The 14,476-nt window shown below is 47.4% G+C and overlaps 1 protein-coding gene across 1 annotated transcript in view; it reads right to left on the bottom strand.

Moving 5' to 3' along the window:
- Positions 1–14,119, bottom strand: part of hsd17b8 (hydroxysteroid (17-beta) dehydrogenase 8) — a 45,445-nt gene extending 31,326 nt beyond the window's left edge. The window contains exons 1-3 of the mRNA XM_072258944.1: positions 14,032–14,119; positions 9,069–9,265; positions 5,763–5,879 (exon numbers count right to left, since the gene is read on the bottom strand). Of these exons, the coding sequence (XP_072115045.1) occupies positions 5,763–5,879; positions 9,069–9,265; positions 14,032–14,098 (381 nt within the window). The 5' untranslated portion in view covers positions 14,099–14,119. The remainder of the gene's footprint in view (positions 1–5,762; positions 5,880–9,068; positions 9,266–14,031) is intronic.
- Positions 14,120–14,476: the final 357 nt, after the last annotated feature.

Here is a 14,476-nt window from a genome sequence, read left to right as displayed (position 1 = left end):
AGATAATCTGATATCTTTCGAGACCAGAACAGGAGAAACTATATTGGGAAATCTAGAGATAATTAAAAGTTAAAGAAGTAGTTTTAGTCTAATGCACAAACCTTCGAAATATGGTATAAAACAACAATCAAGAGTAAATGAGGAGCAGAATATAATTAGGTTTCATTAAATGTATTGTAGAAATTAATAACTTCCAGCACATGATGATCTGCATGCCAAGGTCTTGAATGGGTGGTGATGGAGATAGTGAAGGCTATCATTTTTCATAATTTCATGGATTCTAGGATCATTCCTACAGAACAGAGTGTCACCCCACCACTTAAAATGAGTAAAATCTGGGTGGGTGGGGATGTGTACAGACCAGTTAATCTGACATCAACAGTAGGGAAAATGCCTGGCTTTATTTTATCACCACCTGAGACTGGCAGAGTCAGCACCAACTTATGAACGAGAGTATGAAATTGTAACTGGGAGACTAGTCAATGGACTTTCAGTCCTTTTGTAAGGCGTCAGACAAAAATTTATTAAACAAAGTTAGAGCATACAAGGATGAGGATATGAGATGGCATGCACTGACAATTAGCTCTCAGGCAAAAAAAGTAGGAATAGGTGGTTCTTTTACAGGCGAGGAGGCTGTGACCTGTGGACTGCTACAGGGACGGGTGCTGGGGTCCCAGCTGATTATTATTTATGTAAGCGAGAGCAACAACTGGAACATATCAAACTACGTTGAAGATACAAAGCTGGGTCGCTGTATGGGTTGTGAGGTGACACGAGGAAGATAAGGTTGGGCTAACTGAACAGATGAGGCTACAGCGGGTGGATTATAATGTTGAGTTATGAGATGTCCACATGCAGAACAAGTACAAGAGCAGTGTTCAGAGTATCTGGAGTCGTACAGAATTCATTGAAGGATAATGGGAAGGTACAGGAAGTCATAAGGAAGAAGTACAGACTTGATTACAAGACTAAGATGAAACAACAATAAGTGTTATCAAACCTCACAAGTTATTCAGGAGCTGTGTTCACTCAGGCAAGTAGAGACTATTCCACTGCACTCCCGACATAACAAAAACAGAAACCGCAGGAAATACTTTCTAGATCAGGCAACTTATGCAGAGAAAGAAAAGCAGTTATTGTTTCAGGTTGTTTGTGTTAATGACCAACACACATGAGGGTATGCAGGGGGCAGCCCAGAAGTGTTGTCACACATTCCGACAGCAACGTAGCATGCCCACAACGCTTGGCGGAACACAGCAAGTAACAAGTCTGTTCCACCTTCCCACCCACGCAAATGGAAGCAGGGATTGTGTCCTCATCAGCAAACATCTCCATGCTGACCTAATGAAAGTCACGAAAGAAGCCAGTGAAGTTGGTCGTAGCCCTCGGGGTCAAATTTTACACTCAAATAGATGTCACCATGTGACTCAAACACCATGAAATACAAACAACAAAGTGCTTTAGAAAACAATTACTACATAATTTTATTGTAGAAAGTGGCAATAGAATTAATTTATGCAGTCTGCATTGAAAACATTGACTCAGCCAGGACACTGTACTGAGGAAATGTGGTGTTGTCCAGGGGAAGGGATGATTGACCTCCAATAAACACAACCATCTTCATTTTGTACAGGGTATGATGTCAACCGTTGGAGAAATGCCCATCAACATCAGTTGCTGCCACTTTTGAGCAAACACTGCCCTGCTGTCAAAGGCAGCCCCTCTGATCTCAAACAGCAGGAATTCCGCAGATGCTGGAATTTCAAGCAACACACATCAAAGTTGCTGGTGAACGCAGCAGGCCAGGCAGCATCTGTAGGAAGAGGTGCAGTCGACGTTTCAGGCCGAGACCCTTCGTCAGGACTAACTGAAGGAAGAGCTGGTAAGAGTTTTGAAAGTTGGAGGGGGAGGGGGAGATCCAAAATGATAGGAGAAGACAGGAGGGGGAGGGATGGAGCCAGGAGCTGGACAGGTGATTGGCAAAAGAGATACGAGAGGATCATGGGACAGGAGGTCTGGGGAGAAAGACAGGGGGGAGGGGAACCCAGAGGATGGACAAGGAGTATAGTCAGAGGGACAGAGGGAGAGGAAGGAGAGTGAGAGAAAGAATGTGTGTATAAAAATAAATAACGGATGGGGTATGAGGGGGAGGTGGGGCATTAGCGTAAGTTAGAGAAGTCGATGTTCATGCCATCAGGTTGGGGGCTACCCAGACGGAATATAAGGTGTTGTTCCTCCAACCTGAGTGTGGCTTCATCTTTACAGTAGAGGAGGCCGTAGATAGACATGTCAGAATGGGAATGGGATGTGGGTCAGAATGGGAATGGGATTCCGCCGCATCTGCTCTCAGGATGAGGCTTTTCATTCCAGGACGAGGGAGATGTCCTCCTTTTTTAAAGAAAGGGGCTTCCCTTCCTTCACTATCAACTCTGCTCTCAAACGCATCTCCCCCATTTCACGTACATCTGCTCTCACTCCATCCTCCCACCACCCCAGTAGGAATAGGGTCCCCCTGGTCCTCACCTACCACCCCACCAGCCTCTGGGTCCAACATATTATTCTCCGTAACTTCCGCCACCTCCAACGGGATCCCACCACTAAACACATCTTTCCCTACCCCCTCTCTCTGCTTTCCACAGGGATCGCTCCCTACACAACTCCCTTGTCCATTCGTCCCCTCCATCCCTCCCCACTGATCTCCCTCCTGGCACTTATCCTTGTAAGCCAAACAAGTGCTACACATGCCCTTACACTTCCTCCCTTACCACCATTCAGGGCCCCAGACAGTCCTTCCAGGTGAGGTGACACTTCACCTGTGAGTCGGCTGGGGTGATTATACTGCGTCCGGTGCTCCCGATGTGGCCTTCTATATATTGGCGAGACCCGACGCAGACTGGGAGACCGCTTTGCTGAACACCTACGCTCTGTCCATCAGAGAAAGCAGGATCTCCCAGTGGCCACACATTTTAATTCCACATCCCATTCCCATTCTGACATGTCTATCCACGGCCTCCTCTACTGTAAAGATGAAGCCACACTCAGGTTGGAGGAACAACACCTTATATTCTGTCTGGGTAGCCTCCAACCTGATGGCATGAACATCGACTTCTCTAACTTCCGCTTATGCCCCACCTCCCCCTCGTACCCCATCCGCTATTTATTTTTATGCACACATTCTTTCTCTCACTCTCCTTCTTCTCCCTCTGTCTCTCTGACTATACTCCTTGCCCATTCTCTGGGTTCCCCGCCCCCCCCCCCATCTTTCTCCCCGGACCTCCTGTCCCATGATCCTCTCATATCCCTTTTGCCAATCACCTGTCCAGCTCTTGGCTCCATCCTTCCCCCTCCTGTCTTCTCCTATCATTTTGGATCTCCCCCTCCCACTTTCAAATCTCTTACTAACTTTTCCTTCAGTTAGTCCTGACGAAGAGTCTCGGCTTGAAACGTCAACTGTACCTCTTCCTAGAGATGCTGCCTGGCCTGCTGTGTTCACCAGCAACTTTGATGTGTGTTACCCTCTGATCTCACCTCAGTGGTCTGAGCCTAGGCTGTTATGTACTCAGGAGCCAAAAGAATAAAGTCAAACATCAGTCAAAGTTAAAGTCGAGTTTATTTTCATATGCGTAAATTCATGTACGCACAGCTAAACTAAAAACCCTACTTGCTGCAGAGGATCTAAGTGAAAACCCAAACAGGGGGTCACTGAACAGATTATTATTGAGTAAGTGCCATTAGACCACAATGTCAATGACACCATCTACCATTTCACTGGTGATTAAGGGTAGTCTGATTGTGCAGTAAAATATCTGGATTGGTTTGTCCCATCGTCGGGCAGGAGGTACAGAGGCCTGAAGTTGCACACCACTAGGTTGAAGAACAGCTACTTCCCTTCAACTATTTGGTTCTTGAACCAACTGGCAAAATGCCATTCATTACAGTTTAGCAACACTACGACCGCTTTGAAAATGCTGCACTAAAATGAACTTCTGTTTGTTCTAATTGTTTTCTTATAATAATTGTATATTATTTAGTTTTCCTTATGAATACTGCTTATATGATGTTATGTAGTTGTGGTGCCACAAGTAAATTTTTCATTGCAACTGTGCACATGACAATTACCTCAACTCTGACTTTGCTTTTTTGTGGACGACAAATCCAGGTCATTCTGTACGTTGCCAGGTAGATGGCAGTGCTGGCACAGTCACGGAACTGAAGTGAACAGGCTGGAGGTGCAGCTGGCTCTGAAGCACAGATCTTCAGTACTGCAGTCAGTATGTCTGGACCATTGCCTCTGCTATACATGGTGCTCTTAGCCATTTCCTGAGATCACATGCTGTTGACTTGAATTGGTTTCTACACTGGTGGGGATCTGAAGAATAAGCTGAGTTGGGTCCTCCACTCAGCACTCTGGCTGACCACAGATACAGGAACACAGCAGCAGGAGTAGGCCACTCAGCCCCTCCATTCAATACGATCAAGATCGATAGAATCATACAGTACTACAGAGAGAAACAAGCACTGTGGCCCATCTAGTCCACACTACCTGATATCCTGCCTAGTCCCATATACCTGGACCCAGACCATATCCCTCCATACCTCTTTCATCCACATCCCTAACCAAACTTCTCTTAAAATGTTACACTTGAACCTGCTATCCACCACTTCCACTAGCAGCTTATTCCACATCCATACTGTAGTCTGAGTGAAGAAACTCCCCCTCAGATTCCCCTTAAATATTTCACCTTTCACCCTAAACCCATGTCCTGCAATCTGAGTCTTAACCAACCTAGGGGAAGAAGTCTGCTTGCATTCACCCTATCAATCCTCCTCATAATTGTGCTCTGTGCTGGTCTCAACCCCCTTTCTGTGGTAGGATCCATCACATCCAATTCCCCAACCATTTAAAAAAGACCATCTTCCTCTGCCTTCGCCATTTCTACAGGTTCAGCCCGCACAAACTCCTGGGGTAGAGAACTCCAGATTCATCACCCTCTGCAAAAAGAAGCTTTAATGCACCTCGAAAACATCAGCTTTGGCCACTCCTATGCTGGACTCGACCGTCACTGCAGCGTTACCAGGTTTCCAAACCTCAGCATGCCCTTCCATAATCTCACTGAAGCAGGGCAGCGAGGGCCAAGCCAGGCCACGAGGTTACACATCGTGCTGGTGTACACCTCTGTGGCTGCTACTACTGGTGCCCACATTGGGCTACCCAATCTACTGAGTCCATCCCTTTATCACACCTTTACTTCCATCAGAGAGGAGGTAGAGGAGCCTGAAGACACACACTCAAAGTTTTAGGAACAGCCTCTTCCTGTCCACCATCAGATTTCTGTAACCCATGAACACCACCTCACTACTTTTTGCACTGCTTAGTTAATTTATATATTTTTATTGTATTTATAGTATATTTTCTGTATTGCACTATACTGCTGCACATTTCACAACAGTAAAATAAACCCAATAAACAGTGTCAGTGATAATAAAGCTAATTCTGATTTGTAAATCTGACAACTACCATGCCACACAGCACAACACAGAGTGTCCTCAGTGATTTTGTTTCCTCCACTTCGTCTAATCTACCAACTAACGAAGTTGTTGCCCTCCCTACTTACTAACCCTCTACTAAGCTAAGTTGGGCTATTTGGTAAACTTCGCACCCGAGAGCTGAATCAGCGCTAAACTCCTTTCCATCCCACCAGCCCTTCCAACTCCCCCACCATCATTCTGTTCCCATCCCCTTATCAACTAACGCCACGCACCATCACGTTAACCTTCAACACTCGATCGAAAGCTTCAGGCTCCATCTTCAGCAGCAGAGCGTCCATGGTGATTCCGGCACAGTTCACAGCTACGCAGGGAGGTCGGGAGAACTGCTCCTGAAAGGCAAAGGGCAAGAGAGGCTAAAGCAGTGGCCCCAGGCTACAGGTCGATCCCACTATGAGGTTTGCCTTTCAGTTTAGAAAAGAAGAGTTGTTCAGATAATCTAACTGACAGCTTCACGATTGGCAGGTAATTGACCAGACCATTAAAGACTGTGGTCAACTGTAAATAGAAGCAGAAGAGGTAGACTTCAAGTTCCCATGTATTCCACAGGGAGGACAGACAGAATCCTTACAGAGAGCGTCGGAATTGAACTCTGAAGCAGCAATCTGTAATAGCATCGTGCTAACTTCTACGCTACCATGTGCTCAAAAGTAAATTCGGTGTTTTCAGTTAATTTATTATTAAAGCACCTATACGTCACAATATACTATCCTGCGATTTGTTTTCTTGCAGGCATTCACAGTAGAAGAAAGAAATACAACAGAACCAATGAAAACCACAGACAATGACAGAAAAAATCATGAGTTGTAGAGTCCTTGACATAAGTCCACAGGTTATGGGATCAGTTCAGTGTTGGGGTGAGTGAAGTTATCCGCAACGGATAATGAGCCTGATGGTTGAAGGGTAACCTGAACCGGGTGCTGTGGGACCTAAGGCTCCTGTACCTAGAAATTCTTCCAAAGATCTAGTGGGCAGATGACTAGAGATTAGTTACTAGAGGGCTGGAAATGCTATCAACATCCTGGAGTTATCCCCACTGAGAAGAAACACCACTGGACAAGTGCAATAGAACTAGGGCTGCAAGAGCAGTGATGACTGACTCGCCTTCTGACACCACAATGCTTTTTCATCATTCGCTCTCACTCTCCACTTGTCTGACTCTAACATTCAAGAAGCTGAACGCCACCGAGGACAGAGCAGCCCACCTGATAGGAAGCCCATCAACCACACTAAACATTCAGTCCCGCCTCTGAGGCTGCATAACGCAGAATTCAAAGAATGCAGTCACTGATCTTCCCCAGGCTACGTACGCCCAACTCGCACACAGCCCAGACGTATGATTGACTACTTGGAAGAGCAGCAGGGAGGACTTGCGGGCTGCAGCAAGACTGCAGATATTTTCTGCCGTGTGACAACTCAATCATGGCATTATTTGAATGGTTAAGTTAAACATACTGATATTTACTGGACACTGTTCAATCTCCTGCTAGCTGGTAGGAGAGACAGAAACATCTTTGCCAAGACTGTTCCACTGAAAAACAGCTTCTTCCCAAGGGTTGTAATGCAGTTGAATAATGCTGCACCCCGGCTTGCCAATGGCCTTTGGGTGTTAGGGACTATCGAAGTCACTTGTTGCATGTAAATACAGAATTATTTATTTATTTTAACTAAACCATACCACATGCATTGTAAATATCTGTTTTACACAGACTGAAGTAGCACAGCAAACTCGCAGTCTTAAGCAATGACAATAAAGTTCTGTTCTATTAACAACCCTTCACCATTAGCTGGCCAATGTTCTTCCTTAAATATCTTGCCAGGCAGCCTCATTACGCACTTGGGCACTGTTCGAGTTACAAAGAGCAACAGAACTCTGTCATAACCTGGGAATATCTGCACTTGCATACTCCCAAACTCACAAGCTCCAGCACCAGAATGGACAAGGGCAGCAGGCCCAAGGGTACACCACCTGCAAGTATCTCTCCCCGTTGCACACCAATACACTTGAAAATATATCACCAATCGTTCATTGTTTCAGAGGACCTGAATGAGCACTCTGCGTACACTCTCACAACCAGCTTCTGTCTCCTTTTCTCCTCTCTTCCTTGCCATATCTCCACTACTCTACCCATCTCTCCCTCTCCCACACACTCCATTCCTCTGCTGTCCTGCCTGCTGGAGCTTCTCTCGCTCTATCTCAGCAACCAATGGCTGAGCTCACGACAGCCAAATGCCCAGCACACGGCACAGCAACAGCAACTGAATATCATCCAGGGCCACCACAGAGCCGCAGGCACTAAAATCTCATGGATTACGGTCTCCACTATTCCTGGCAGAGCAGCAGCTCTAGGCCCAACATCAGTCACCTGATGTCTGGCATTGGAACAACAGGAGGCTCTAATTTCCCCCAATATGCGTCTATCAGTGCAGTCCCAGATGATGACAGAGTTAGGGACTCTGTTGTCACTCACTAACAACGAATGAGTGATGAGCACTGGGTAATTACAAGATGTTGCACATTGACATTTCCTGTCAGAGTCACCTTACGTACAGAATGTCCTGCACCAAGCATCACTTTATGTACGTACAGCCAGTCGACCTAATACACTGATCAAATGTATATACAGCCATACTCAAACAGTTATTTGTACATTAGCCTCCAATCTGATGGCATGAACATCAATTTCTCCAACTTCTGGTAATTTCTTTCCCTCCACTTCAATTCCCCACCCTGGCCTCTTACATCTTCTCCTCGCCTGCCTATCAGTTACCCCTCGTGCCTCTCTTCCTTCCCTTTCTCCCATGGTCCTCTCACCTCTCCTATCAGATTCCTTCTTCTTCAGACCTTTACCTTTACTATCTATCACCTCCCAGCTTCTTACTTCATCCCCCCCTCTCCCCACCCACCCGACTTCTAGCTTGTATGCCTTCCCTTCCCCCTTCTGGCATTTTCCCCCTTCCTTTCCAGTCTTGATGAAGAGTCTCAGCCCAAAATATCAACTGTTCATTCATTTCCATGGATGGTGCCTGACCTGCTGAGTTCCTTGATCACAAACAAGAGAAGATCTGCAGATGCTGGAAATCCAAGCAAACACACACAAAATGCTGGAGGAACTCAGCAGCCCAGGCAGCGTCTATGGAAAACAGTACAGTCGACCTGCAGGACTCAAGCCTGAAACTTCAACTCTACTCTTTCCCATAGATGCTGCCTGGCCTGCAGAGTTCCTCCAGCATTTTGTGTGTGTTGCTCGGATTTCCAGCATCTGCAGAATTTCTTGTGTTTATCAGTTACTTGTCCATGGTGTTTTATAGGCTTGTTTTTATATTTATTATGTTTTTTTTGCTTATTGTGTTTTGTTATGCTGCATCAGATCCAGAGTAACAATCATTTTGTTCTCCTTTACACTCGTGTACTGAAGAAAGGACAGAAGATACCTGTCAATCCCTGTAGTTACATTAATTGTACAGCACAAAAGGACAATCAATGCTCATTCAGTTCCTGAAGCCAGTCACTGTCATACCTGTATTGAAGTCACGAGACTGTGGACACTCTGAGGGGAGGTCACATCCGTTAGGAACACAGAGTGCTTCTGCTCATTGCAGCGCAGGCTCTTCAAAGTTTCGTTGGCCGAGCTTTCGTCAATGTCCACCACCGCCACCGAGGCTCCCTCATCAGCGAACCGCTGGCATACAGCACGCCCGATCCCACTCCCACCACCTTCGCAACATCATACGGCAGCATTAAGGGCATTGTGTCAACCGAAATAACATGAAGCAATACAAGAAGGCAGAGCACCACCACCTTCTCAAGGGCAAGATGGGACTACCAGCTCGTGCACCTTGAGTGAAAATCCACGGCAGCAGAATACTGGGGATACAGCCTGGGGAAGTTTGCACTGTACTCAGAGAGGGCATAGGTAGGAGGCAGGAGCAGAGCAGCTTTAATGGGTGAGAAGTAACATGTGATGTTAATGGGGATGAGAGCTGGGGAGACTGGAATGAGCAAGCAGAGGGCTGGATGGGTGGATAGTGAAGGGTGGGATGGGCAGGGAGGTGACAGACCAAAGGATCCTGAAAGGGGGAGTCCTGGGGGCATGCCTGAAATGTTCCAACTACTCACCTGTCCCTCTCGGTCCTGTTCACTCACAGTCCCACTTCCTCTTCATGTCTCACCTATCTTCTCTTACCCCCACTAACCGATCCCTCTTCCCATGCATCCTGGCTGCACCTCTTCCCAATCAGTTCCATCCTGTTTCCCCATCCCAGTCCTCTACTCCCTTTGGGTCCCGGACATACCCACTATCCCTCATTCCCTTGGCAATGAGCTGGTCCCAACCCTCCCTTCCTCACAGACCCCATCCGGCACTGAGTCTGACCCGGTGGTGCAGAAGGGTGGGACGGAGAAGAGGAGAACTGTCGTCATTGGAGACTCTATAGTCAGCGGACCAGACAGGAGATCTTGTGGACGTGAGAAGGACACCCGCATGGTTTGTTGCCTCTCGGGTGCCAGGGTCCGGGATGTCTGACTGGGTGCACAACATCCTGGTATGAGAGGGAAAGCAACCAGAAGCCGTGATACATGTTGGTACCAACGACATAGGCAGGAAGAGGGATGAGGTCCTGAAGTGTGAGTTTCGGGAATTAGGCAGAAGGCTGAGGAACAGGACCTCAAGGGTGGCGTTCTCAGGATTGCTGCCAGTGCTACGTGACAGTGATGGTAAGAATTGGAGGAGATGGCAGTTGAATGCGTGGCTGAGGAGTTGGTGCAGGGAGCAGGGTTTTAGATTTTTGGATCATTGAGATCTCTTCTGGGGAAGGTGGGACCTATACAGATTAGATGGGTTGTACCTGAACTCGAGAGGGAGCAATATCCTTGCAGGTAGGTTTGCTAGCATGGTTCTGGAGGGTTTAAATTAATTTGCGAGGGGGATGGGACCCAGAGAAACAGAGCAGTGAAAGAAGCGCATGGAGTAAAGCCAGATCTAACATACAGAGAGGCTTTGAGGAAAGAGAAGCAGAATAAACCATGTACAGACAGTAAGGTAGAATGGCTGAAATGTGTGTACCTCATTGCAAGAAGCATCGGGAACAATAGTCATAGTGATAGTCATAATCATACTTTATTGATCCCGGGGGAAATTGGTTTTCGTTACAGTTGCATCATAAATAATTAGATAGTAATAAAACCATAAATAGTTCAATAGTAATATGTAAATTATGCCAGGACCAGCCTATTGGCTCAGGGTGTCTGACCCTCCAAGGGAGGAGTTGCAAAGTTTGATGGCCACAGGCAGGAATGACTTCTTATGATGCTCTGTGTTGTGACAAAGGTGATGAACTGAGAACTTGGATACATATATGGAATTATGATGTAGCGGCCATTACAGAGACTTGGCTGGCACCAGGGCAGGAATGGATTCTCAATATTCCTGGATTTCAGTGCTTTAAAAGGGATAGAGAGGGCGGAAAAAGGGGAGGAGGGGTGGCATTACTGGTTAGAGATACTATTCCAGCTACAGAAATGATGGGTAATGTAGCAGGATCCTTTTTTGAGCCAGTATGGGTGGAAGTCAGGAACAGGAAGGGAGCAGTTACTCTACTGGGGGTATTCTATAGGCCCCCTGGTAGCAGCAGAGATACAGAGGAGCAGATTGGGAGGCAGATTTTGGAAAGGTGCAAAAATAACAGGGTTGTTATCATGGGTGACTTTAACTTCCCTAATATTGATTGGCACCTGATTAGTTCCAAGGGTTTAGATGGGGCAGAGTTTGTTAAGTGTGTCCAGGATGGATTCCTGTCACAGTATGTGGACAGGCCAACTAGGGGGAATGCCATACTAGATCTAGTAGTAGGTAATGAACCGGGTCAGGTCACAGATCTCTCAGTGGGTGAGCATCTGGGGGACAGTGACCACCGCTCCCTGGCCTTCAGCATTATCATGGAAAAGGATAGAATCAGAGAGGACAGGAAAATTTTTAATTGGGGAAGGGCAAATTATGAGGCTATAAGGCTAGAACTTGCAGGTGTGAATTGGGATGATGTTTTTGCAGGGAAATGTACTATGGACATGTAGTCAATGTTTAGAGATCTCTTGCAGGAGGTTAGGGATAAATTTATCCCGGTGGGGAAGATAAAGAATGGTAGTGTGAAGGAACCATGGGTGACAAGTGAGGTGGAAAATCTCGTCAGGTGGAAGACGGCAGCATACATGAGGTTTAGGAAGCAAGGATCAGATGGGTCTATTGAGGAATATAGGGAAGCAAGAAAGGAGCTTAAGAAGGGGCTGAGAAGAGCAAAAAGGGGGCATGAAAAGGCCTTGGCGAGTAGGGTAAAGAAAAACCCCAAGGCATTCTTCAATTATGTGAAGAAAAAAAGGATGACAGGAGTGAAGGTAGGACTAATTAGAGATAAAGGTGGGAAGGTGTGCCTGGAGGCTGTGGAAGTGAGCGAGGTCCTCAATGAATACTTCTCTTCGGTATTCACCAATGAGAGGGAACTTGATGACGGTGAGGACAATATGAGTGAGGTTGATGTTCTGGAGCATGTTGATATTAAGGGAGAGCTGGTGTTGGAGTTGTTAAAATACATTAGGACGGATAAGTCCCTGGGGCGTGACGAAATATTCCCCAGGCTGCTCCACGAGGCGAGGGAAGAGATTGCTGAGCCTCTGGCTAGGATCTTTATGTCCTCGTTGTCTACGGGAATAGTACCGGAGGATTGGAGGGAGGCGAATGTTGTCCTCTTGTTCAGAAAAGGTAGTAGGGATAGTCCGGGTAATTATAGACCCAGTGAGCCTTACGTCTGTGGTGGGAAAGCTGTTGGAAAAGATTCTTAGATATAGGATCTCTGGGTATTTAGAGAATCATGGTCTGATCAGGGACAGTCAGCATGGCTTTGTGAAGGGCAGATCATGTCCAACAAGCCTGATAGAGTTCTTTGAGGAGGTGACCAGGCATATAGATAAGGGTAGTGCAGTGGATGTGATCTATATGGATTTTAGTAAGGCATTTGACAAGGTTCCACACGGTAGGCTAATTCAGAAAGTCAGAAGGCATGGGATCCAGGGAAGTTTGGCCAGGTGGATTCAGAATTGGCTTGCCTGCAGAAGGCAGAGGGTGGTGGTGGAGGGAGTACATTCAGATTGGAGGATTGTGACTAGTGGTGTCCCACAAGGATCTGTTCTGGGACCTCCACTTTTCGTGATTTTTGTTAATGACCTGGATGTGGGGGTAGAAGGGTGGGTTGGCAAGTTTGCAGATGGCACAAAGGTTGGTGGTGTTGTAGATAGTGTAGAGGATTGTCAAAGATTGCAGAGAGACATTGATAGGATGCAGAAGTGGGCTGAGAAGTGGCAGATGGAGTTCAACCCGGAGAAGTGTGAGGTGGTACACTTTGGAAGGACAAACTCCAAGGCAGAGTACAAAGTAAATGGCAGGATACTTGGTAGTGTGGAGGACCAGAGGGATCTGGGGGTACATGTCCACAGATCCCTGAAAGTTGCCTCACAGGTGGATAGGGTAGTTAAGAAAGCTTATGGGGTGTTAGCTTTCATAAGTCGAGGGATAGAGTTTAAGAGTCGCGATGTAATGATGCAGCTCTATAAAACTCTGGTTAGGCCACACTTGGAGTATTGTGTCCGGTTCTGGTCACCTCACTATAGGAAGGATGTGGAAGCATTGGAAAGGGTACAGAGGAGATTTACCAGGATGCTGCTTGGTTTAGTGAGTATGCATTATGATCAGAGATTAAAGGAGCTAGGGCTTTACTCTTTGGAGAGAAGGAGGATGAGAGGAGACATGATAGAGGTGTACAAGATAATAAGAGAAATAGACGGAGTGGATAGCCAGCACCTCTTCCCCAGGGCACCACTGCTCAATACAAGAGGACATGGCTTCAAGGTAGGGGTTGGGAAGTTCAAGGGGAATATTAGAGGAAGGTTTTTTACTCAGAGAGTGGTTGGTGCGTGGAATGCACTGCCTGAGTCAGTGGTGGAGGCAGATACACTAATGAAGTTTAAGAGACTACTAGACAGGTATATGGAGGGATTTAAGGTGGGGAGTTATATGGGAGGCAGAGTTTGATGGTCGGCACAACATTGTGGGCCGAAGGGCCTGAAATGTGCTGTACTATTCTATGTTCTGTCCGAGGTTTGCATCCTGCACAGGTCCAGGGTCTAACCCACTGTCTTCCCCAGAATCCCCACCCCGTCATCCTCTATACAGTAATCGTAGTCCCTTCCTCTCAGATGTCACTCACTGCCAGGAGGCCACGCCCCCTCCATGGCCCCGCCTCTCTTCTTCACGCCACGCCCACTGACCCGGGAACTGTCCTCTCTCCACCTTCTACTAACCCGCTCCATGATTGGGAGACGCTCCCCACTCAGAAGCCCTTGGCTCCCGGCTTGTCCCCTGTCCCCCCCCCACCTTGTGTCGTTGCCCCCGGACCTCTCCCGCGGCCCGGTCCGCGTAAACCGACGCCCCTCACCTGTCACCAGCGCCAGCCGCGAGCTGAGGCGGAGACCCAGCCCCAACCCTTCGCCGCTCGCCGCCATCGAACTGTATCCCGGGGCAAGACCCACTGCGCATGCGTGCCGCCTTGCTCAGCAGCGCCGTTGCCACAGCCGGTGGGTAGCGGAATTGCAGCTTCGTTCGTCAACTCAGCCACCACGGCAGTACAGGAATCCCATTCATCCCGTGTCCTGATTCCCCTGCATACCTGTGATCCAGGGATTCCCCACCTTGATTTATGCCATGGACCAATACCATTAAGCAAGGGGTCCAACAACCCAGTTTGGGAACCACTTCACCTTTTGTCAAGCACGCCCTTGGATGATATTCGGAGAAGGATGATACGGAAGGCGCTGGCGTGGAGGGCTGTGAACGACATGAAGGAAATCTGGAAGTCCAGAGGGCTTAAAAAGAGGATTTTC

Source organism: Mobula birostris, chromosome 5 (assembly GCF_030028105.1).
Source record: "Mobula birostris isolate sMobBir1 chromosome 5, sMobBir1.hap1, whole genome shotgun sequence".
Classification (NCBI taxonomy): Eukaryota; Metazoa; Chordata; class Chondrichthyes; order Myliobatiformes; family Myliobatidae; genus Mobula; species Mobula birostris.
Note: the sequence above shows the minus strand (reverse complement) of the source record. Positions and strands in the feature narration are given on the sequence as shown.